General features: G+C 43.1%; 2 protein-coding genes across 13 annotated transcripts; one reads left to right on the top strand and one right to left on the bottom strand.

Moving 5' to 3' along the window:
• Nucleotides 1–711: 711 nt before the first annotated feature.
• lrrfip2 (leucine rich repeat (in FLII) interacting protein 2) lies at nucleotides 712–16,683 on the top strand. 10 transcript variants are annotated; one of them, XM_028423022.1, is made up of 27 exons: nucleotides 714–982; nucleotides 2,166–2,330; nucleotides 6,817–6,903; nucleotides 7,307–7,366; nucleotides 7,941–8,000; nucleotides 8,144–8,182; nucleotides 8,344–8,415; nucleotides 8,852–8,899; nucleotides 9,010–9,075; nucleotides 9,302–9,406; nucleotides 9,784–9,840; nucleotides 10,208–10,261; nucleotides 10,378–10,434; nucleotides 10,901–10,972; nucleotides 11,123–11,236; nucleotides 11,591–11,632; nucleotides 11,889–12,020; nucleotides 12,392–12,463; nucleotides 13,197–13,367; nucleotides 13,453–13,545; nucleotides 13,817–13,909; nucleotides 14,431–14,532; nucleotides 15,139–15,271; nucleotides 15,429–15,599; nucleotides 15,690–15,769; nucleotides 15,862–15,966; nucleotides 16,055–16,683. In XM_028423022.1, the coding sequence occupies exons 2-27, from the start codon at nucleotides 2,241–2,243 to the stop codon at nucleotides 16,163–16,165; spliced, it is 2,286 nt and encodes a 761-aa protein (XP_028278823.1). In that variant the 5' UTR covers nucleotides 714–982; nucleotides 2,166–2,240; the 3' UTR covers nucleotides 16,166–16,683. The 10 variants fall into 10 exon arrangements, with proteins under 10 accessions (XP_028278828.1, XP_028278827.1, XP_028278823.1 ...); XM_028423024.1 differs by having other exon boundaries at nucleotides 715–982; nucleotides 9,302–9,394; XM_028423023.1 differs by lacking the exon at nucleotides 714–982 and adding an exon at nucleotides 1,047–1,231.
• Nucleotides 16,684–17,675: 992 nt separating this feature from the next.
• Nucleotides 17,676–22,910, bottom strand: mlh1 (mutL homolog 1, colon cancer, nonpolyposis type 2 (E. coli)). 3 transcript variants are annotated; one of them, XM_028423922.1, is made up of 19 exons: nucleotides 22,457–22,910; nucleotides 22,203–22,293; nucleotides 21,729–21,827; nucleotides 21,576–21,649; nucleotides 21,427–21,499; nucleotides 21,261–21,352; nucleotides 21,141–21,183; nucleotides 20,984–21,072; nucleotides 20,785–20,897; nucleotides 20,600–20,693; nucleotides 20,369–20,522; nucleotides 19,952–20,292; nucleotides 19,124–19,275; nucleotides 18,721–18,829; nucleotides 18,578–18,641; nucleotides 18,339–18,503; nucleotides 18,170–18,262; nucleotides 17,988–18,098; nucleotides 17,676–17,914 (listed from the first exon to the last, which is right to left on the bottom strand). In XM_028423922.1, exons 1-19 carry the CDS (start codon nucleotides 22,561–22,563, stop codon nucleotides 17,759–17,761), a joined length of 2,220 nt encoding a protein of 739 aa, XP_028279723.1. In that variant the 5' UTR covers nucleotides 22,564–22,910; the 3' UTR covers nucleotides 17,676–17,758. The 3 variants fall into 3 exon arrangements, with proteins under 3 accessions (XP_028279723.1, XP_028279724.1, XP_028279725.1); XM_028423923.1 differs by having other exon boundaries at nucleotides 19,124–19,272; nucleotides 22,457–22,905; XM_028423924.1 differs by having other exon boundaries at nucleotides 22,203–22,506.
• Between the last annotated feature and the right edge of the window lie 1,960 nt (nucleotides 22,911–24,870).

A 24,870-nucleotide genomic window follows, 5' to 3' on the forward strand; every position in this document is an offset into this window, starting at 1 on the left:
TGTTACATTATTACTTATGGTTGTACAACCCCTTTTTGAGGGTGTAACAGTATCCAAATGCAACATTTTGTGCAGAAAAACTACATGTGTTTAATAGCACAATGGCTTTACATTGCATTGCATGCATTGCATGACCTCCCACTGTCTGCTTGCCCTTTTGCCTACAATCCTCTCTTTGTTTTTTTTTTTTTGTTTTTTTTTTTAAATAAAACACTATAAGCTGCTCTTCTCTCAGCTTCTGGACACGCAAGTCACAGACAGGTTTATCACAGTGAGCTGTGTCCCAGTTCAGGGTCTGCATCCTTGCTCTTTTAGACATAATGCAGAATTTTAAATCTGTGAATGTTAACTAGTCCTTGTTCATACAGCCACCAGCAGATGGCGCACTACTACTGCTGTACATGAGTAGTAAAGTATTTTTATAGGCTAACCTATCTCATGACAAAAAGATTGTTTTATTTTTATTTTTTTTGAAAAGTTGTAATGAATACGCTCCAAGTTTCTAATACACAGTCATTGATCAGCATGAAAGTCGTCCCAAATTAATTCTTAACTTTTTTTGTTTTTGGAATATAAGTGTAACTTCAAAGCTAACGTTAGGCTAAAGGACGTACAACACAGTCATGTGATTAAAACGTCAACAGCACGTCGTGTTTTTTCTCCTCCGTTTTAAAATATCTATACATAATAGAACACAGAGATCAGTTACTAAAAAGGTTGTGATGTGTCTGACGGTCCTTGAATGCAGCATCACACCCTAATTTTTCCTAACATCCGGGACCTTTGGAGCTCAGCAGTGTGTGTGGAAACTGGGTAAGGAGGGCAGCGGAGAGCGGTGGAAAGGCGGACTGATGACAGCTGTCACCGTGGACAAAAACACTACCAATATCTGAAGAGAGGCGAAATGGCTTTCCCCTAAACCGCCAGAAGAAAAGGGAGAACACATTGGCAGCATCGCGGGTTATTTAAAGGTGTCGTGAAGGTAACGTTATATGTTCGGGGTGGGGAGGGAATATGACGGGAGGATCAGTGCCAGTTTGCCCTGTCTGTCCCTCTCTGGAGAGTCGAGGTTAGCCGCTGGCTATCCGAGCTAACTACCCAGCTAAACTGCACACTTAGGCTTGGTTCCCCTTCGTTGCCGGGGTCATTGCCGCCGGAAGGACACATTTGGATAGTTCTTAGGTTAGGTGTAGCGTTAGCTTCAGTGAAAGCGCAATAAGAATCCAATAAGGTAACTTTTCAATGACAAGTCCAGGAGGACGAAATGCTAGTTAGCGCTCCTAGTTAGCTAGCTAACCGTAGTTGATGTTAACGTTTTTATAGCTAGCTAACGTTAACATAGGTTTCATTGTATTTTTAATCTATCCAGGATTGCTACTGTCTCATTTTCTTTGCTGGACGTAACATTCAGACTGAACCGGTGGCTTTGTTAGTTGGTGGAAAACTAAGTAAGCGTTACTATTTCAGTCACTTAACCTCAGCTGATTGACGACCGTTAGAACAACTCAACAGCCTGTTATTAATCAGTGATTCTTTCGGATGAACAGATGCACATGTTGACTTGCAATTTTGAATTTTGGATCCACGGTACCGGCTCATTAAACGCCTACAAAGAAGTGCTCGTGTCTGGCTTGAGTCTTGTGAGTCAAGCCGGGTCCTAAACTAGGCGTTTTCTCCCGTGTTTGTACCAGCGAGCCACAGCGGGCTTTTGTCTAGTAGTCAACTTCTTTTATAGCCTGGATGATCATCAACACAGATCTTCATGTCGATGAAGGCCTTTTACTACTATCAAGCTTGATTCAGATCAATTTCTCAGTGTTATTATTTACTCTGTCATCTTAATTAGCTGCCATTTAAAGGAATGTAAATGTTTAAGCTCTGAGTAATAGGGCTGCAGTGGTCCTGCATGTCAGATTAAAGCTGGTTCATGTCAGCCACAACTGTTTATCCAAAGCCCTTGTAGGTGCCATACATGAGTGAGGGTCTGTTTTTGCAGGAATGGAAGAGATAGGGAGTGACTGGCCCATTGGAGCGATTAGAGTGTATATGCATTGAAATATAGCTGGAACTGTCGTGTGTGTGATGCCATAAAGCATTATACTCCACGACTCCTTGTTCACAGACCTGTTGAAATATGTTTTCTTTTGTTTACTTTCCCTCCATAGGTATCTGCATACAGTCCTGCCTGACCATTCTTTGGCCTTACACAGCTTCGGTGGATATTCAGTTGCTGTTGCAACATGGGGACACAAGGCTCTGGTAGAAAGCGTGCTCCTCTGAAAGATCGGTTTTCGGCCGAGGATGAAGCTTTAAGTAGCATCGCTCGGGAGGTAAGGTCATACTTAATCACATGCACCCATTTTAAAGCACAAACTGCTTCTTATATGCATTGCTGAATCACTGCAAATAGGATCTATCCTGATAATGGTCTCTACTTAAAGTATAGGTCGCAGATTGATTTTTCTGTTTCACATGCTGTAATATGGGCAGCAGCACTATTACATTTTTAAAATACAAGCAATATAAGTAGATTATTGATACCATTAGCAGCACTCCTATGACTGAGCTACACTGCACTAGGGTTGAGAGGCCCTTTTAAACTTAATATATGGATGTGTGAATGCCAGCTTATTTCAGCTATATCTGTAACTGTACATAATTAAACCAAGCCATCTTCCTGCCCGTCAGGTTCCCAAATATTAGAATAAAAAGGCAGTATTTGAACACATTAGCTGTGCTCAATCTATTAAAATTCAGCTAGTAGTCATCAATTTGACAAATAGAATAAAGTGGGGTACATACAAAAACATATACATAAATAAATATTATTAATACATTTTCCATGTTGTCTTTTGAAGCTTAAATTACAGAAACCGTAAATTTGACTGTTTTTTTTATTACTTTTAAGCACAGTTTGTCTACGATGTGCCAGTCTTTAGGCTTCCTCACAAAACTCAGTTTTTCAGTTAACCACAGGCAGCAGGCAACAAATAGGCCCCTTGAAGCATATATTTATATGCTCCAGGTTTTGCTAGTTAATTTATGTTTCAGCTCTTCTGAGTGGAGACAGCTGGTTTGAAGCAAAGAGAGAGAGAGGGTGACTAAACTTGTAGTGTTTTTGTTTGGGAAGGGAAATACACGGGCAGAGGAGAGAAGCTGCCTGGCCTGTAACGACATGCCCAGGGATTATTCCATTTTGTTCCACAGCAGGCTTCCCATTCCTTCGCTTTTTTTCCCAGACTGGGGGGGGGTTAAAAAATGAAGTGCAAAGATCACTTTTCATAGGTTTTTATGTCAGGTCGGCACACATAAAATGGGCACAATGCAGACTTTTAATCAAGTTAAATGGTTTCTTGTCTTTAAAATCCGAAAGCTAACGTTAGATTAATTTAACTTTTCATAAATGTTTCTCTTGGCCCTTTTAAGAATAGAGCCTGTGCCGTTTGAAAGCTGTGCACTGCTTCATTCTTGAGCACTAAGCACAAGACTCCATTTGCTCTCTTTATAGTCATGCAGGCTGATCATAGAAACATGAGTCATCTGACCCTCCCAGTCAGGTCCTAAATCTGAATCTCTTTGTGGAGCAAACCAGAGATTAGATCAACCGTTCAGGGAGTTCATGGGGTCAGTGTCTAACTTGTTGCACATCAACAGACTCCTAAACAAATGTTCAAAACAACACTGGTGCTTCTGCCTCATGGTTTAGGGAGCGTCAAGCATGGCTGTGCTTGGCACGGGCTGCTGCTGAGAATGACTCTGAATTTGAGCCTGCACCGTCACCAGCCTGGTTCTGAGGCCTCTTACATTACTGGGCAGTCACTCCTTTGAATGCCAGCAGCTTGCTTACAAATGTGACAGTGGCCAAGTGTTAGAATTAGCTGATCATCTCATACCTGTTGTCTCTCAGATTAGGATCTAAGGGGGCTAATGGTACTTGAACAAGGCAGTGATTGCCGTTCCTTGGTGTACAGAAGGTGTGTCTTTCTGTGGAGGTGCCTGATCATAGTCCATATGATTTAATCAGTGGTAATGGAATGGCACTTTCACTTACAGTGGAACAAGAGAATTAGTGTCTGTCAATAGATTGTTGTTAAAAAGCACTTCCAGGTGGATTCTGTTCAGTATTTTAGGACCTGCTTTTAAAAATGACTGGTATCTGTTGTACTGCAGCTGCCAAAAGCCAAATTATTGTTTATTATATTATAATTTAACTTTCCATTAGTCTGTGTGTTAATGGGGCTGAGAGACATTGACAAGTTCAATGACACTAAATGTGGAGACATTCAAATACACAGGCTGTATGTTTAGTTCTCATAGATTTCATTAAGTTATTCATTACTGAGATGTGTGCAGTGACCTTAGTCATAGTAATCACACAGGAGAAACCCCACTGTCACTTCATCACACGTTTGTACTATTGAATTTCACATATATATGGTGAATTATCAACAATGAAACAAAAAAATCATGAAAACATTTCTCTGGAACTACGTACCTCACCATTAGCTAGTATTTCGTTAGCTCAGGTGATCATGTGGTGGATTGCTGGACTCCTATTGCCTGGAGTGTAGGAGGTGTGTTTAATGGGGAACCTCTGCTGCTCAGGTTACCTTCTCAGGCCCATGATGTGGCCGTTTGAGAGCTGGGCCCGGATGGGCTGGTCTATAGATAGGACAGAGACAGAGAGCTCAGCTGTGCTGCTGTGAAGAGCAGGTCATACTGTCAGACAGCTCAACAGGTGCAGAGCATGCGGCCAGCCGTCTCTCTTGCTCTCTCTCCTTTGGTCTCTTATCCTCACGCACTTGCAACTTTATGTCCTTTTTTATCTTGTAGATAGCAACCCACATAGACGTGGTTAGGTTTTAATGTCGCTTTGATAAACAAATTGGTTTCGGTTTTGTTAAAAACGATAGGAAATTTCTGCGTGTGCACACCTCTTTATCGAAATATCCTTTATCAAAATGGGTTCTGTTCAAATGTATTGGTCCTGTTTCCAGTCAATAACTAATTAGCTGGTTAAATATGATTCTGCTGAAATTGTACAGCAGTGTTTCTGACTAATTATTGTTTAACTAAGTGTGAGTTTGATTTTTTTCCATCACTGAATGACAATCACATATATGACATAATTTTGAGTGACATTCTTAAATTGTTAAATTGTTAATCACATCCTTTTACCCAAGACTAGTTCAATACATTATGGATGGATCTGCCACAGTACTAAGTTCCTCAGGAGATCATCTGTAATTGTAAACATTTATCTAGATTTAAGATGAGCTGACCTGTCATTCTACAACAAAACAGTCATGCTGTGTTTGTCCACTCCAGGCTGTTATTGAAACAGGAATAGCCCATACCCACAGGCCTTCTATTCTGGCAGTGCAGATAAGAAATTGCTGGAATGCTGACAGTGTTTGTCTGCGGAGAGATACTGTACACACTAACCTCAGTATTTATGGACTCTCATAGTTAAAGATAAAGGGCTGGGCTCAGCGAGCAAGTGTGCCATTCTTTGTCGATAGGACGTTTAGTTTCAGAGCATGTATGGTATGTCATAGATAACAAAGATGGACCCACAGGCTACACAGTCACCTGTAGAGGAGTTACTTAAATTAGTCCCTTCTGCTTAAAGTATTCTATAAAATTAGCTCCTGCTCATAATCTGACTCAGCTGGGGCTAATTGTGTGACTCCTCCATCTTTTCCCTTTGTGGGAGAGGTTATTGGATTTAGTTAAGTTTTACTTGACTTGTTTGTGCCTCAGGGCTAGCTAGTTAGACATTGTGAAATCAGGCTAAGCACAACCAAGCTTTGTTTATGCACCATTGGCATCTCCCCCATGAGGGCTTTAAATTAGACCTCCTGAAGCTGATGGTTAGCACATGTTGTCGGTGAGGAGGCATCCCAAGCACTCAGAGGACCAGAGAGCTGTGGCTAACAGATGAAGCTGGTCAACTAGGGTCCACCACAAAGTATGTGGTTTGTTGGAAATGTATAATACAGCCCGACCAGGTCTTGATCAGTGTTGTAGGGTTTATAACCTGTTGGTCTGAATATCAGGGGGCTTTTAGGGGGCACATTTTCATGTAGTGTTACTTTCTTGCTGGGTCTCCATGACACTGTTTTGATGTGCATCTTAAAATCAAAAAAGTCAGATGGAAATTTTGAAATTATTAGAGAGAGAGAGAGAGAGAGAAATTAGAGAGACAAAAAGCCAAAAACGGTTGATGTGCTAAAGTGGAGCTGTGAACACGTTTGCCTAACAGGTTCTAATGTAAACATTAGTCTCCCAGAGAAAGACTAGAAGAAGACTGACATCACATGACAGCTATTTTGACTGACAGTGTCTTTTCAGTTTCCCATTATGCACAAAATATGGACAGAGGAGACAGAAACATAAAATATTTCTGTATTTTTAGAGGGTTAACATGCTGACTGCCAAGCTGATTTGCTTTGAACTCTACTTCTTATAATGTAGACACCAACACTCGATGTTAACCCACCTATTTGTCATTTCATTTTTTTATTTCATAAACTTTCAAAAGGTTTACTTAACAGATAAAAACCCTATAAATCGGCACAAAAGGTATTTTTTTTTACACTTCCAGTTTGTGTTACTTACGAGCCTTAAAGGGTGAATAATGTAGATTTTCCAGTGTATTTTGTTTCTTTTACAGGAAACAGATGTGTTGAATTCCCAGATTTACCTCTTGTGTTTGATTATTTCTATTTCCCTTTCTTGTTTATTTTTCACTGGGTGTGTCCTCAGAGACATAGCTGACATGGCTGACAGGTGTGTTCATGTTGTGTCTCACAGGCAGAGGCGAGGCTGGCAGCGAAGAGGGCGGCTCGAGCAGAGGCCAGAGACATTCGAATGAGGGAACTCGAACGGCAGCAGAAAGAGGTATAATAACTCGAAGACACGGTGCAGCTATTATTCAATCAATCAAACTAGTTTGTCTAATAGCTGCAATCAATACAAATCAACTGCACATCAAACATGGTTTTCTTCTTCATTTGTCTTTATTTAATAACTGCCTCAGTGTTTGCAGCAGTGTCTGCTCATCTGCATCCGTAGTCCCTGTTGCAGACGAGCGGTTTGGTTTTATGCCATCAATGAAAATTTTAGATTAATCCGACGGCTGATTCACAAAAATATATCCACAGAAAAAAAAATGAAAGTGCTGCATGTCCACAGATGAAACCAAAAGTTCTATTCCTGAAATAACTGTCACCAAGTTCTTTTTACATTTCAGCAGTTTTGGGTATGATTGTATGTTTTTCCTGGCATTTCTCCCTCTGTATAGCTTTCTTACCACTCATCCAGCAGTAGCAACAGAAAATGGGGTCAGATCCACCAGTGGATGGTAGGCGAGCGAAGAGAGTGTTGTTGCTTGCTTTTCCATTAACACAGCCTGTTGTGTGGGATTGAGCCCCTGTCAAACCTGACCATTTTAGACGCACCGACTACCCTGTACCTCACAGTGGAAAAATGCCCTAACAGTGTATTTGCCTTGGAGACACGCAATCTGTGACTGTGTGTTTGGAAAGCAGGCTTTGGCCTTTGACTTTATTTAGGTGTGGGTGAGCATGCATGTTAGGGGGCGGTTGGTGGTGCTCGGCGACCCTCCAGCCTTTAGAGAGGAAATATAATTTTAAATGCTAATGAGTCATTCGTGCATGGATGTGTTGGTATATTCATGCAAGTGAGAGAATCTTTTTTTGTGCCACTAGATCAGACATAAATGTCCAATACATTTGCCGCTCTTGTGTATCATTAATTTTGCTGCAGTGCTTAAAGAGGATAACATTTGTTTAGGACATCCATTTGGGGATAAACATGCAGATGTTGTTTTTGCATGGTTTGGGCTTTGCATAGCAACTGTTGACCTCTCTACGTTCACTCTATAAATTCTTACCAACTATCCTTCCTGACTCCAGGCTGAAACAGAAAAAGCCAGGGCCTCTAGTAGTAGTAGAGCCAGCAGCCGTCATCACCGGGTCTGTATCTCCCCCACACACTTCCTCTTTGTCTCCCTGTATTTCCTTTCTTCTTTCCTCTTTAATCCGGCTGTTAATCTTTCATCATCCATGTTTCTCTCTGTCTGCTTTTCTGCTGTGACTCCATGTTTCCACATTAAAAGGGGCTGGATGATGACGTCATGTCAGTCCACAGCTACAGGGTGCGTACATAATACATCCCTGCCAGGTTTATTAAAACTGTGCTCTCATATGGGCACACACTGATGTGGGAAAGCACTTTGTTATATATGGAACTTTTATACTTGGTGGTGTTGAGCATTGCTTTACTTTTCCTTGTTGTTTTTTTGTTCTCCATTTGAAGTCAACCTCCTCATCAATACGTGACTTGGGGTCTAACAAGAGTCGATCCAGTTCTCGTAGAAAAGACGGCTTGGTGCGTTGTGTGTGCATAGGTGTGAGAGACTGACTGGATTCTCAGTAGAACTAACTCATATTGTATTAATGCAAAGTTCTGATATACTCATCTTGGATGCTGCCTCCAGTTTCTTGGCTGCCGTTGTGTTGTTTAGTTACAGTTATGCATATCACACATGGAGGGGAAACATCTGTATTTCTTTATTTTCCATGTTGGATATAAATGAGTGTTTGTACTCACAATTAACTAAATTACCAACAAAGCAAAAGTTATTATTGTACAGGACATGTGTGTGCATTGACAATATGTAGTCATTCATCACTTAGAGTTACTAAAAATATACCATCAAACACCAGTGTGAGCATGGCAGCGTGTGTGCTGTGTGTTAACCCAGCAGCTTCTCTGAGCTTTGATCGTCTGATCATACTTTATGTGACTCCTCATCTGCCTTCAGTCTGACGGCCTCTCCACTAGCTCCACCCTCAAGAGTTCCCGCTCCACTGTATGTAACCATGTGTTGATTATCAATTATTTACTGTTTCTGTTTTTCTCTTGAAGTTGTTGTTTTTTTTTTGTCTCATTGTCGTTTCATTTTTTTTCTGGGCTGAACAGAGCTCTGTGTACAATGACCTGCGTGGTCATAAAAAGTCTTCATCCAGCTCGAAGAAGGACCTGCTGGTCAGTGTGTTCTCTCAGTGACATTGTCTCCACTAAGTCCTCAAGCATGGAGGCAGCAGTGTAGAGTCATGATAGTTTTCCCTTGTGAATGCTGAATAGTCATTTCGTTTGTGAGGCGTGGCGTCCAGTCAAGCAGTGTGAAGTTATGATATTCATTTGACACATCAGGATAAAATTTGTGATGTCAGTGCTTGTTTGAGGTCATATTATGTTACTGCCCTTCCAGACTGGACTGTACCATGATCAAAGGAACTACACCAGCCTAACGAAGACCAAACCAACGCTGTCCTCCTCCTCCTCTTCCACCTACCAGCCACGGGTTGGTCCTGCTGTCAGTGCTGTTTAGCTTTTAGTCGAAGAACATGCAGTAAAACTATTTGCTAAAGCTGTAAATTCATATCTGCATGCTTTAGCTTATTGGATACATTTATGCTTAATATAAAGCTGTTACATTACTGCAATAAAGAGATAACGTTTGTATGCTATGTAGTCATCAAAGCAGAGATGTTGTTTGACATTTAGATCCACATCTATATCCAACGAGAGTTCTCTGTAATCATTTGAATGATGTAAATTCAGAGTCGGCAAAACACATCCTGTTTTCACTTGCTGCGGCTCTTCAGTGTCTTGCCACCTCACGTTCCTGCTTTCAGTTGTCCCTCTGTCCTTTAAAAATGACACTTCCCCTGCTCACATCCTTTCCCACAGGCCACTGCTTCCCTGTCCTCCACCACTGGCACTGGGTTGTCTCGCAGCTACAGCATGGTCAGTTTCTGTCCACTGATGTCCGCATGCCTCTTGGTTACCTTCAGACAAAGACATTCCCCCGCTTCTGCAGTCGCATACATGTGATAGGATGCCCGGCATGGCTGGGACTGCTTATATTTAGCTCCTGGACTCTCTGAGGCCTGTACTTCAGTTAGATAAGACAGGAGTTTGTGTGATGCCAGGCCTTGGGTTGTACAGCACAGAAACAAATGACCTACTTGTTGATGGAAAATAGAGTGTTTATATTTATTGCATGGCCTACAGAAAGTCATTCTGCTGAACCGATTTAGCTATCGCGTCAAAGATTTTTGTTCCCTCTCATGATTTTGCTGAGTCCTGCATTGTCTCCCACGTGTGCCCCCAGGCCTCTATTTGCGACGACACTGGCCTTTACGGCTCAGGCTCCAGTTCAAGAGCTGTAAGTCGTCCGATTGTTTGACAAACAGCGTTATTTTTGCACCCACAACAGCTTACTGTTATGTCTGTGGCCTGATGTCCGTCATCATGTTGTCTTCCTCCTCCTCCTCCCCACAGCCCTCTGAATACAGCTGGTACTCCTCTGGAGCCAGCTCCACTCGCAGCAGCCCTGCGGTGAGCACCTTAAAAACCACTGCCCATCCTGCCTGCATGACCACACACAAACACAGCTAACAAAGTCCTGCTCGCCAAGTTACACCTTCTGTTAGGAACAATGTTGATCCTTCATACCAATTTGACTGCAGCTTGTTTCAGGAAATGGCGTTGTTGATAAACATTGTGTGGATAGTTTGTGAGTTGAGGATTTCTTCTGCAGTTAAGTACATGTTAAGATGTTGTAACAAGATCCTGACTTGGCTCCAGCTGATGCTTTTGGTAAAATGCATCAGCTAATTGCATGAAAGAGCATTATTTATAGCATTACTTAAAGTGTAACCTTATAACCAGTTTGACACGAAGACTTGGACGTCTACAGGTTGCTGTTTGAACAAGACGTGTGCGTGTTTGAGAATGCTTTGGGCATGCAGCCATCCTTCTTTACTTTGGCTCCTCATCATGTGCGCATATTCCTTTCTCTCAGTCTTCCTCAGATGACGACACTGTCAGCAGTGTGTCCCAGGAACGCTTCAACAGAGGCCGGAGGGACAGTGTGGTGAGCTGCAGTAACTGTGCTGCACAGATTCTAAACGGAAGCCGTCACTGAATTAATGAGCTAGTGTGTCTTTTATTTGTGGTGGCCTCTCTTATTCTTTTTCCTCTGTCCTCTTCATCCCGTCTGTGTGTGTGTCCGTGTTGTAAACAGTCGTCTGACTTCTCAGACATTAGTGAGTCCGCTGCTGATTATTTCAGCCGCTCCAACCGAAGGGGCAGTATTGTGTCTGACCTTGATGATTTGAGCATTCCAGATTTGGACGCTGTAAGTGAACAACCGTGTGCTTAAAAACTGAAGCGTGACACTTTTGAAACAACAAAAGCATGATTGAAAATAACATTCAGGGTTTTAAAACTCATCTCACAGCCTGTTTTCTTTATTATAGTTGACTGATGTGAAGTTGTTAAGACTACAGTGCTGCAGGGTGTAGCAGCATGGAGCGTGGTGTAATTTAGTCACTGCTTTATTCTCTGGTTTGTGAACATGCAGCACTTATCCTTGATTCATATTAACTTGTGAACTAACTCTCTGATTTACAGGTGAGGGATGCACTCCAGGCGTGTGTTAATACAGCAGTGTGTACTTCACTGTATAATATGTTCTTTACTTTTCTTACAGCTGGATGAAAAATGTGACAAGCAGTATTCAGATTACAGTCGGGTAGGTGCTATTTTCTTGATCTTTCTTTTATAAACACAACCTGTTGAGATGGCAAGCTTGTTTGTCGAGTTTACAAAACGCAGTCTAGCACACGACAGTCCCCCTGCCTCCCTCAAGAGGACTTGAATTAGGGACTGATCAGTTCAGAGCCGCACAGTATCAGATGATGGTGTTAAATAACATGTCGGGTGTTGTGCTGCATTGTGCCGCGCTGTCTTTCTTACTGCTGTTTTCTTTGGCCCCTTTGTGTCCTCAGCCATCTTCCCGCTGTGCCACCCCAGGCCTCTCAGCAGCCACCCTGGCATCACTGGGCGGTACCTCATCACGACGAGGCAGCACAGACACCGGTAGCGTCTATGACCCCGACACCAGCCTCAGTGAGCTTAGGGTAAGACGCTCTCATCCACACATAGTCACCTTTCAGTATACAAGTAGCAATGCAGTGTTTTACTATAGTTCCACAAGTGCATCTTAGAGCTATGATGTTAATATTATAATAATGTAAACAGTTCCATATGATCCTCCCACAGCAGTGCCTCTGTTGTGTCCTCCCTGCTGTCCTTAGTGTCTGCTTTTACTATTCTCTGTATGTATGCACGGGAAGACTGGATGAAGCTGTTCCTTCATGTCTGGGTGTATGTCAGCTGGACTGTCTCTAAGATGGCAGCACGGGTGCTTTGTCATCTCTCCTTTATACCACTCCTGACCCTCTCTGATGCCCCGGTTTAAACCCAACCATTCCTTCCATCTGCTCTACAGGATATCTATGAACTAAAGGACCAGATTCAGGATGTAGAAGGGCGGTACATGCAAGGGCTTAAAGAGCTGAAGGTAGAGGGGCTTGGGCTCACAGCATGCCTTCTCTTGTCCTCTGGGAGCAGTATGGCATCACTAACCTCCCCACTCACACCCCTCACTGTTACCCTTGTGTGCCCCTATAACACCACAGCCATGTCTTTGCGTGCTCCCAGTCTGACTTGCATAATGATCTGTTTTCTTCTGCATGGTCTTCCCTCACTTCCTGTTTTGATCTGAAATGAAGGCACTCCCACAGTGCTGCTTGGTTACAGAGTTTTGAGTTAGTAACAAGCTCCACCTGCTGACAGATAATGGTCAAACCTTTTTTCAGTTTTTCCACTCAGGCTTTTATTGGCACAGTGTTGGATGGCGCTACATTCACTTCCTATTCTCTTAGGACACTGTGTGTTTTATTGGTACGGGTAGTGTACTAACAGACCTGACTGCTGTCTTGTTCTTGGTAGAGTTGAACACAGAGGATGCACTTTCACTGACATTCTTGTTTCCTAGTAGACTTGTAGTTCTCTCTTTCAGATCCCCTTGCCTTGTTTCACTCCTGAAAGTGATTAAACACATCACACCACTTGCACAACACACCAAGTGACCAGTTAAACTAAAACAAAATACTATAAAAGAAACATCTCATTAAGATGTGTGTGATATGTTTGTGTGTTTATTTTTCATTAAAGACACCTTATGCATGTATGTGAGCTGTGCCTAAAACCTGTTAACTGCTAGTATGCTAACTTGAGCCCAACCTCACCAGGAGTCGCTTGCAGAGGTGGAGGAGAAGTATAAGAAAGCCATGGTATCGAACGCACAGCTGGACAACGACAAAGCCAACCTCATCTATCAAGTGGACACACTCAAAGACGTCATAGAGGAGATGGAGGAGCAAACAGCGGAGATGAGGAGGGAGCTGGAGGAGAAGTCAAAGGTTAAATCAGTCCATTAGTTTCATGTAGACATATTTATGTGGATGTGTTTTGACATTGATGTGAATGTTTTGTTGTTGATTTCAGGAGCTAGAAAGACAAAAACACACATGTACAGTCCTGCAGCATAAACAAGAAGAACTGAAAGAGGGAATCCGCCAGAGAGATGAGCTTATAGAGGTATGGTTGACCTGTGTTGGAGCCCTCTGCCACAGGCTGTAGGAGAGCATTGATAAGGATTGATTGGCTCTGGTCTGCCTCTAGGTCCCGAGTCCACTATTCTGTCCCTTCTGGTTTAAACACTGTCATTCATTCCTTTGTCTGCCTCAGATTAGCCTCTTTGTTCATACTGTTTCTATCTCTGTGTGTATTTATGTGCATCTTCACATCTTTTCTTTGTTCCATTCAATTTTTTCCTCTTTTGTTTACTGTTCAATACCCACGTCTCCAGGAGAGCCAGCGAATGCAGACTAAGTTAGATGCCCTCACCAGAGAGGTGTTTGACCTACAGGAAACGATAAACTGGAAGGACAAAAAGATTGGGGTAGGAGGTCCCACATGGGTGCTCTGACAGCAGAAGATGAGTGGCAAAAGCTGGTCGTATTTCTCCACCTCTGTTTGCCTCTCATGCTGTCTCTGCATGATGGAGACCCGTAGGCATTAGTTCAAACAGTTACTGGACACAGTTTGGATTTTTGCATGTCAAAATGATTCAGATAACAAAATGCACTGACACTGTAAGAGCCTGCAGTGTGGAAAAAACATGGTCCTTACATTGTAGCATGACATGCACGTCCCACCTGTGGTATTTGTTAGATGATGAAGTCAGTACCTATAACAAAAAAAAAACATTTAGGAGATGACCCCCCTTCGTTCTACTTCTCCTCCTAACTTTTCCCTTTTACTCCCATCTGTTTCTACATCCCTCCTGTTAGCCTACAGTGCATGCCTGTTTCTGCACATCTTGCAGTGTTGCATGTGGTGTTGCATGTCTGTCCAGAGTCTTTCCAACTTCTCTGCCTCTTCTCCTCTCTTTCTTGTCTCCTGTCATCCGTGTGTGGCCAGGCCCTAGAGAGGCAGAAAGAATACTTTGATTGCATTAGGAATGAGAGAGATGAGCTCAGAGATGAGCTCGCTGACATCAAGGGGAAGTCCAAATCAGGAGAGGTAGGTCCACTGAGTCCCAGAAGGGGAAAGATTTGCTAGCTAACTTTAGTCACTACTTAAAGTACCTGTCCTCTTTGCTTAACTATGACTACAGTACAACATATCAGTTACTGCTCGATTGTTTTTAGAGGGAAGGCCCTGTAGTACATAGATATCCCCATGGTAACAGCTCACCATGATAAACAGTGGAAAACAGCGCCTTTGATTGTGCATTCATGCAATAAAACACTGACGAAATGACGAAGAGCCGATTGTTTCTGGGACACCATTAATAAATCAATGTCACAACGCTGTGTTTTCTGAAGACAAAACTAAAAATATTATTATAATATTTAACAGAGAATGGTTTAAAGCTGTCATTTTAATCTTTCTTCAGTACATTGTTTCAGGGTTTTGAGTTATGTTGGTCCCACACAAACCTTTAGGCCTCATTTCAAAATCCACAAACCACAGACTGCTCACTTCTGTTGGTCATTGTCTTTTACTTCTTCATTTTTCTGGTCCCGGTATCACAGCTCTGTAAGGACACTGAGGGAATGTTATCATAGATTATTGCATAACCAGAGTAGATGTGGCACTCGGTAATCTTTGTTTTTAACCAAATAGAAACATGGGCTGGTCATCATCCCAGACGGCACACCGAACGGAGATGTCAACCATGAGCCTCAGCCCTCAGGGATCACTTTGGTCTCCCAGGAGGCCGCTCAGGTGCTGGAGTCTGCAGGGGAGGGCCCACTGGGTGAGTAACGCCATGCGTGTCCTGCAGAACTTTCACATAGTGTGATCTAATGAGGCATGTTTTTGTTTATGTTGGCAGTAATGCATCATAATACACATGATATGAATATAGCGGGAAAAGGTCTCCTTCAGTAACGTGTTTTCTTTCTGCTTTTTAGATGTCAGGCTACGGAAGTTGGCAGAGGAGAAAGATGAACTGTTGGCTCAGATCAGGAAGCTGAAGAATCAGCTGGAGGAGGAGAGACAGAAACACTCAAAGGTGGACAGCGCTTACACAGACGGCGAGAAGATGGAGAACGGTACAGACCTGCACTTTATAGAGATGCAGAGTAAGTTGACTTCCTGACTTATTGACACATTAAAGGATCCTATAAATATTTTTGTACGTCTCTACTCACTGTTGTTGTTTTTGTCTGTAGGAGACGCCAACAGACAGATTAGTGAATATAAATTCAAGCTTTCTAAGGCAGAACAGGAAATGGGTACGATGGAACAAAATGTAAGTTAAAGAGAAATGTCTTGCTTATACGATATGAAAAGGTTTCAGGGACTCTAAGCCAACAAACCGTACTCTTCGTGTGTGTTTTCCAGATTAACAGACTTGAAGGGCAGGTGTCCAGGTACAAGACGGCAGCAGATAACTCAGAGAAAGTAGAAGACGAACTCAAAGCAGAGAAACGGAAACTTCAACGAGAGGTAAAGAGACAAACCTGCATCCTCTAACTTTGAACACCAGCGGGCTGATCGTATAACGTCTCCCTTCTGCCCCCGTCCCTTTCCACAGCTGCGCACAGCTCTAGATAAGATAGAAGAGATGGAGATGACCAACAACCACCTAGTAAAACGCCTCGAAAAGATGAAGGCCAACAGGAACGCCCTCCTGTCGCAGCAGTGAGGCAAGGCAGCATCACCACAGAAGCCCTTAAACTCGCACCTCAGACCTCTGACTGCCATATTACGTCTGGAGCACATTTCCATTTTCAGCTGTAACACTTTGAGATTTGTAGCTAACCAAAAAGATGAAAACACTTCAGATGCGTAGCACAGTCGAAAGCTGAACTGTGTCGTCTTTTTTTTTCTTTTCTTTTTTTTTTTACTGGAGGCGTTGGTTTTGCCGCTGGTGTATTATTGGGAGGAATAACGACTCAGAAACCTAACAAGTAAAACTACAAATGTTGCTGGGAGATGCATCTGAGGACATTTCTGTAGTCACTACGTAACTTCTCAGAGCTTTGTTCTACATCATGTTATCCACGAGATTTCAGTTTCCTCTGGTTGGGTGCTTGGCTGTACTTCTCATTTTTGTTTTGTTTTTTCCTTTTTCTTTTCTTTTTTTTTTTGATAAGTTGCATGAATGAGTATAATGACGCTTTTATTAAACCCTCATGGCTGCTCCGGCCCCGCACCTTCCCAGCTTCACCTCCACACAGTGAAGTGCCTTTTCACACTAACAGAGACTGGGAGTCTGCACCGCTCAATGAGACAATAATTGTTTTGACAGGTACAATATGATGTATTTAAAACAAAAAAGGCGCAGTCACCGTTTGAAAATATATAGAACCAACTGTGTCTGCTGCAGTTTCAATGAAATTTTTCAAATATTTAAAAGATTTCTTGAAAAATAAATGTGTAATTTACAGAACTGTGTAAACAGTTTGAATCTGTTTTCTTTTTTTTTAGCAGTTTATTTAGCTGATGTGTCGTTAGAGGGGCATTAAAAAATAGAAGATTAGGGAGGGGGGAGAAAAGAGCCTTAGAAAATAATGCTGTCGTTCTCATCTTTTAGTTAAGAGCAAATTGCTGGAATTCAGGGACCAGGTGGAGTCAGAATAATGCTGCTGTATCTGCATGAAAACGATCAGGATGTCCCACACAGCCACAAGCTTTTGAACGCATCACAAACTGGTGAAGACAGCACGTGCAAAAAGGTCAGACAAAATCACTGATACTGTACTAAATGCTGCCATCTGCAGGATTCTTTTACAACTGAACAGGGGTAAATGGATCATGTTAGTTTAGTTTTCTGTCTCCACTCTTTGGTTTCTATGGCCGTTGGTAGAGTTTTGGTTATTTAGTCATTTGTTATATTTTCCAGGCTCACACAGGTGTTAAGAGCTTGTGGATATTTGGAAGCGTTAGCAAAGCTGTTAATGTCCTTCACACAGAGTGCTGATCCCTCCGCACATTGCTCAGCCTGACAGGGGAAATGTAGGAGTAATAAAAGTCAAGCTCATGCTGGCAACTTTTGGAGATCGTTATGGGACTCGTGACCCAATTCTATTTTTCCTGGCTGCACATCCTGAGGTCTTACTTTTAGAAATCCATGTGGAGACTCCACATTTAAATAGACCATTCAGAGCGCGAGTACTCTACACAGTCGTGTCTTTCATTAATGAGATGTGTTGTTTCATACTAAATATTTATTGACAACTCAAAGGTTACATCATACAAAAAAGAGCAGCATTAATGGTTGTTGTGATCATCGGATTCAGCACCTCTCAAACACTTTGTACAGATCTGGTAAGTTGGCGATCTGCAGCACCGTTCCGTCCTCACCGAAGCTCTTCGGAGGACTGAAGAGGTTTCGGAAAGCTTTGAAAATGACGTGCTCCACTTTCCAACGCCAGGAGTTCGCCTCGGCATCCTAAAACCAGCACGTCTGTTACTTCAGGTCTTTGTTGATAACACTGGAAGAAGAAGAAGAAAAGTCTCCTCACCTGCTCCTCTCCTGGCTCCGCCTCCAGGATGTACTGCTTCCTGATGGAGCAGAACATGCTGTACTCCTTGCTGAAGTCTCTGAAGCACTCCTTTTCATTTTCCCAGTTTACCTGCACAACATCATCATAGAAGCCTTCAGATTGAGCTTTCTGAATTAATAAAGACAAATCGAGGACCTCACCTCAGTGGCCAGGCGCAGGATGAACATGGGGAGACCCTCCATGACAGGCGTGTATTTATCCAGGAGAAGTGGCAGCCCTGTTAAATTCCCCTCCTGTCACAGACACAGTTTTTGTGACATATTCTATGTAAAAGTGGAAAAGGAAGGTCCTAGCTGTGCCCCTGCTGACCTGATCGATCTCCATGGAGAAATAATCCTCCAGCATCTCTGCTTTGTTCTTCAGGAAGTCCACTATGTACTGAGCCAGGCCTTCTTTAGGGCCGTCCTCTTCGGTCCAGCCGCTCTCCTCAGAGTCCAGGGCCAACATGGCCAGCTCGTAAAGTGGAGCTGGTGTCTGTATGCACACAGACAGCCATTAAAACCTGCACAGTATTTATTATAATCACTCACAATGTGAACTATACTCACGGACAGTCTGAGCACACCAAAATTCCCAAAGTCATAGATGAGTATTTGATAGAAAAGCTCCTGGCTGTAAGAGAGATGAAGAGCAAAATGAGTCCTGGAGCAGCAGGTTAAATTGTCTGGTGTGTGTTTCCTGTGGCTCTGACCTGAGCTTGCTGGTGTTGAGCAGGTACAGTTTGGTGTGATGCTGGATCAGAGTCCACTGTGGATTCACACAGCCCACAAAGGAGTGGTTCTGCAGCATTTCTTGTAGACCTGGAGAGACAAATGCGTCCATACCAGACTACCATACCAGACAGAAGAAAATAATCCTACACCACTGTGTGTGTATCTTTAAAGGGCCTCCATGATCCCCGTGGTTCTATATTTGAGTCATATAAATAGAAATCTGCCATCGCTGCTGCATGATCCTTTTTTCTTTCCATTATGAGAGCATGACGTGACAACAACAAGCGCTCGTCATGGAAACAAGCAGTGCCCTGGAGTCAAACTTAGACAGAGAGCACGTCTGTTCTCATGTGAAAGTCTCATAAACAGTGTGTTTTGTACCTTTGTGTGTGTTCTCAGTGATCTCAGCTCTCAGCTCTTTGATGCTGTTCAGTTTGATCGCTCGTCTCTTGGGCGTGGCCACAGCCGCCAGGTCCTCGTCTTTATCTTCCTCCTGCTGCTGCGCCTCCTTCTCTTTCCTCGGTCGCTTCCTGCTTCACAGTAACACGCATAAACGTTTACACTTAATGTGCAGCAGGTAATCTTGTCTTGATAGAATGAAAGTTAGGACTGCATAGATTATGACTTTGCCCACTTGGGGGCAGAGGGGAGCTATTAGTGAATGAAGCTGGTTTGTATCCTTATGTGTTGCTGGATCATGCATTTGTTTTATTATTCTGCTGTAACACAGTGAAAAACACTGAAATTATGCTGCCATAATTTCATGCAGGTTGAGGATGATGTTCATAGGATGCTCAGCATAGCTTTAGCTTAGCCTAGTTTACTGTAATAGTCTGGATTTTATCTTTAAGCAGAGCAGAACGAGCCTGAACCACGGAGTAAATGAGACAAAAAAACTCCTGTAGAAGAAAAGTGGAGCAACCTTTAAAAACCTGTCATTACGACATACAGTCACACTAAACTAGCATAACATAAATAACCTAAATTTCAGTAGCAGTTCAACAGACCGTGGTTTATCTACGTGCCTGGTCCAAAGAAATACGTCATCCATGCCAGATCATGCATGTTTACATTCTTCCTCTTGCACAACTCATCTGCTGCGGGTCAATGTTCACTCCGTGTGATCAATCATACCTCACGCCCAGTCCTGATCTGACTTGCCACATCTGTGTCAGCTACTGACTCATCCACTGAAAGTAAATCAGTCACCTTTGAACATCCAGATCGCCGGCGCTGCTGCTTTCCTCCTCGCCTATCTGCGGCTCGGCCTCCTGCTCAGCCAGGGCCTCCAGCATGTCTGCGTCATCTGCGTCGTCCATCTCTACACTATCGGGTTCGATAGATTTGTTCTCCCAGCTGCAGCTGGGCCTGGCCGGCTCAGGCTCAGGAGGAGGTTTCTCTTTTGGTTGGAGGAAGGCGTCCAGCTTCTGCGCCCGACAGTCAGTCCTCACCATCTGATGTGCGTACACTCGTTCAGTGGACTCTGTGGATGTGGTGCTGGAGGCCTTCACCTCAGAGCCACTTGAGACCGGCAGCCCTGGCAACAACGTCTAAACAAAGACACACAGAAATACTGACCGATGCTGGGACGACAAAACACAGAGATCTCCTGCAGTCACATCATACCTGAGTGAAATATGTACGTGAGGAGTTGGAGCCTAGAAGTTTGCTCTCGATGTGTTTCTGTACACTCTCGATGACGCTGTCCTCATGCAGGAAATGCACCTCGTGTTTTGTGGGGTGAACGTTCACGTCGACATTCTGTGGAGCGATTTCCAAGCTGTGGACCATCAGAAAGCAGCTGTTAGCATAACAGAAGGGTCAGGTGGGCGGCCTGGAGGTCAGGACGGGCGTTACCTGAGGTACAGAAACGGATGTGTGTTCTTGGGCAGGTACGCAGCATAAACAGTCTCAATCGCTTTCTTCAGAGCGCTCGACTCCACCAGACGATCTGAGACATAACAACCTCCATTTAACACATCACTTAAACAGGGTTAAATCCTCTTTAGCATGTGTCCTGTAAGCATTCCTGTGATACTCACGGTTAATGAACAGGATCAGGATGCATTTCTTCACGGAGTAGTTTGCGTTCGAGATGTAGCCTTTCATCTTGAAATGGAGCTTCTGATCTTCGCAGCCGACTTCGATCAGCTCTCTGGGAACACACCACAGAGCAAGTCATGCATCAGACGGGTCACATGACAGCAGAACTGAGCAGAACTCAAGAGGATTCAGAAATACCTGCTGACTGCGTTGCCAAACACTCCTCTGATATTATCCACCACAGAGGCGTTCGGCAGTGTCCTCACATCTGCCACTGTCTCCCCTTGCTGGAATAAGACAGACGGGTCAATAAAAACAGACAGAAACTGGATTTGTGTCAAAAAAAACATCTCACCTTTTTAACAGAGAAGCTCTTTCCTGAGTTGTGTATCGCATACCTTCAAAGACACATGAAAATATTGACACATTTGCTAAAATAATGTATGTAGGAGTCACATGGGACGCAGTCTCAGACCTGCTGACCACTTCTACAATCCTCGAGTACTCATCACCGGGGCTCTTTAAAGCTTTCCTCCTGGTGGCCACGTTGTAGAAAAGATCCTCCACCTGCAGCCAATCAGAACTCCTTTAGCGCCCCATAACCTTCAGTGTTTAATACTGAATATGTTCCAGGCACTCACAAGAATCTGTGTCCCCTGGTTGCCAGCGCACGGTTTGGGAGGAGCTTTAAGTTTGCCATCACTGTAGCTGGCCCTGAACAACGACACGACAAAACATCAGACAGCTCTGACAACGAGGCTTCTGTAGATCTACTGTTGTGTACAGGTACCTGTAAGCACACTTGGCATCGGCTGTCTTAGTGGTGATGGTCACATGGGCAATGTGGCTTATACTAGCAAGAGCCTGCAGACAAGAAAAACAAATGCAACACGCAGTCCAACAACATGTCCGTCAACATACGGCTGCTCGGAACTCTGCTCACCTCTCCTCTGAAGCCATAGGTAGCAATAGACGTGAGGTCCTCAAACGTCTGCAGTTTGCTGGTAGTAAACCTTTCACACACGATTTCCATATCCTCCTTCTGAAACAACAATAAGACCAAAACAAATCTTTACATCAGGGCAGTCTGAGACCTGGACTCAGTGCTGAACTTTAAACCAATAATTTGAATTTCAACAGTCCGGACTGGGACACATGGTTCATGATCCAGATCTTTGCTGTTCTAGACCAGGGGCCCCTACTGTCAGGGGCTGAAGAAGAGACTATTTATATATATATATATATATAAAAATATTTCCTTACACTGTAATTCTCAATTTACCATAACAATTTGTAGATTTTTTGAGATTTACAGATCAATCAGCATCCAAAAAGCATCATCTGTATGAGGAGAACCTCTGAACTTTGACTGTTGTCTCCCACCGCGCCCCCCTGTGTGGACGCCCCTGCCACCCACCCTGATGCCTGTGCCGTTATCCTGAATCTGAAGCATCTTCAGTCCTCCGTCTTTCACCGTCACCTGGATGCTGGTGGACTTGGCATCCAGACTGTAACACAAAGTGCAGCTACTAGTCAGGTGGACGGGGGGCAAGACGAGATGTAAACAATGATGGCTGCTACAATACAGCAGCACATGTATTCGTCCCACCACTGAGAACCCTTAATATTAGCTTCCATATTAGGACTTTATCATGCAGCTAAATCTTTTACCAGTTTTCAATCATTTCTTTGACCGCGTTGCCAGGACGCTGGATAACTTCTCCTGCAGCAATCCTGTTGACAACAGTCTCGTCTAGCCTCCGGATAACCCCCGCCATGTTTACAGTGCTGCGCACTTCCTGTAAAGATCCCTAAACTGTAGCCGGTGGCTGTGAATATACACAAATGAGGATTATAATGTATATTTTTAGGCTTAACTGAACCATCGCCTCTTGTGCACAGCAGCAGCACGCATGTAATCAGAGAGGAGGAAAACAAATAGTGACGTCTCACTCCATCCTTAAATGTCAAAACTGCACTCTAAAACATTAACGTTATAAACTAGCTGCTAATGTTTTATTTTCATACAGTACTATCACAATTAAACAGTTATGTGTAATAATGTTAAAAATATATCATGCTTGTCTTATGATACAATAATGACGCTTCCTGTATGATCCGCCGTGTTGTTTCAACGAAGTGATGCATCCTCTGCCCAATACACGATCTTTGATGGCAGCGCGGGGAGAGGAGAAGGGGGCGGGGTCTGCGTCAACGGTAGTGCGTAGTGAACCGGATGTCATTCGTCTTCTTCGTTGGTGAAATTCTTGTAAAAACATGAAGCACAGCGCCACAAAACGACCGAGAGGGCAAAACAAGTAGTTATCCTAGTTATCCACATTAAATCATGACACACATTTGTTCTAGGTTATATTGTACTATTAAAAAAACAATATTCAAATTAAAATATTTAAAACAATATTTTATTTAATTTTTATTTTTATTTTTATTTTTAATACTATAAATAAAATAATTTAGGATTTTATAGGAAAAATCAAAATGAGAAAAAACCTTTAATGGTCTAATTAATTACAATAAATTATATGAAATATCTATCATCAGTTTTAGGTGAATTTGGCCTGCAGCTTTTTGTATGATCTCTTCATATTGACACACAATGCCAGAGATATCTCAGGAATGTACCATTTTACACATTTTACAACGTCCAATAAGGCTCCGAGGTAATAAATTACGTCAGTAGCCTGAAGGCTGTAAAGAAGTGAGGTAAAGGTAACTGTCGCCAGGGGGAAGATATCTTCACCAAGGTCTGCAGAGAGGTCAAAGGTCGGAATTGCTTTCAGAACAGCAGCCACATCTTTACTTTGATTGTTGTGTAGCTTTCATAATGCACAAATTGACTCTGTGAATCCAAATATGACTCAATCTCACTCAAGATGGGAGAATCTGTGTTGATGCATACTCAGAATACATTTTATTATTTTGCATGTTTTAACATGTTAAACCATTTTAATACTGCTGAGACATTGCTGCAGTGTGTACACGTGTTTTTCCTGCACATTCCCATTCAAAGGCTTCACTGGAATCTTCAACCATGCACATAGTTGGCTGTGGCTGTGTCTGCATTCCTCACAGCACCGCATATGACTTTGTTTTTTGGCGTGGCACGTTTTAGCAGGACGGCCTTAATCTGCAAAAATCCAAATATTCTCTGAGAGATTTTCTGTCTGTCTATTGGATCATTTACAATCTGTTATTACAATAGGGGCCAAAATCATGTTGCTGGGGAGGTTTCAGTGTTTTGGCCTCAGGAAGGATGACCTCAACAGGCTGAAATCCTCTGAGGGCATCCAGGGGGCGGCGCCGCTTGGATATCACAGTGAGGCAGAGCCACTGAACGCAGTCGAACCTGAAACTAGTTTCAGCTTTAAGAGTGCTGACAAAGGACTATGCAAATCAAAACTGAGCTGAGGTTTCTACCCTACATTAAAAATGAATAAATAAATAAGAACGTAGATTAAACGAATGTCAAATCAAAGTTTTATCTGACCTTTACAGAGCGTTTGTTGATGTTTAGGTGAGGCTGAGCTCACTCTTTCCTGCAGTTACATAATACTAGACCTGTTATCCTCCTCCGTGCTGTTAATCCCACCACGGTCTGGGACAACATCTTCACTCAGTGTAACTTACACCAAAGGTATAAACCCTGAGAGCTAACTTGGCACAGCTCAGCAGCTTGTTGTGCTGCTTCTTTGACCCCTTGCCAGCACGACGTCAGCGCCATGAAGCAGCTAAACACAGAAGCAGACTTAAGGAAACAGACACTGGAAACACCAAAACCTGCGTTTGTTTTATTCAGTGATTAAATCATTCAGAGGTCTGCAGGCTCACCCAGAAAAAGTGACATCACTATGACATCACTGCACATTTCTCTATATTAACTGTGCTTTTATTGATTCCAGATGTTTGCTATACCTCACTCTGGCAACGCAGGTCATGCATGATCTATCCAAGAATGGAGGACGTGTGTCCATGACTCAATGCAGGACATTCCAGCTGCAGGATGTGACACAGGAAACAGTACAATGGACCTGAAAATAACTCAAGCACATACAGTAAAATAAGTC

This window comes from Parambassis ranga, chromosome 15, assembly GCF_900634625.1.
Source record: "Parambassis ranga chromosome 15, fParRan2.1, whole genome shotgun sequence".
In the NCBI taxonomy this organism is placed as follows: Eukaryota; Metazoa; Chordata; class Actinopteri; family Ambassidae; genus Parambassis; species Parambassis ranga.

Excerpts from the sequence above, each read along its gene's own strand:
- lrrfip2 (XM_028423022.1), top strand. The coding sequence starts at position 2,241 with ATGGGGACACAAGGCTCTGGTAGAAAGCGTGCTCCTCTGAAAGATCGG. Across the intron at positions 11,633-11,888 it reads AGTATTCAGATTACAGTCGG|CCATCTTCCCGCTGTGCCAC; the intron begins GTAGGTGCTATT and ends TTGTGTCCTCAG. Across the intron at positions 15,600-15,689 it reads GCACTTTATAGAGATGCAGA|GAGACGCCAACAGACAGATT; the intron begins GTAAGTTGACTT and ends TTTTGTCTGTAG.
- mlh1 (XM_028423922.1), bottom strand. The coding sequence starts at position 22,563 with ATGGCGGGGGTTATCCGGAGGCTAGACGAGACTGTTGTCAACAGGATT. Across the intron at positions 18,504-18,577 it reads TTGGTGTGCTCAGACTGTCC|ACACCAGCTCCACTTTACGA; the intron begins GTGAGTATAGTT and ends GTGTGCATACAG. Across the intron at positions 18,099-18,169 it reads TCCTGCGCCTGGCCACTGAG|GTAAACTGGGAAAATGAAAA; the intron begins GTGAGGTCCTCG and ends GATGTTGTGCAG.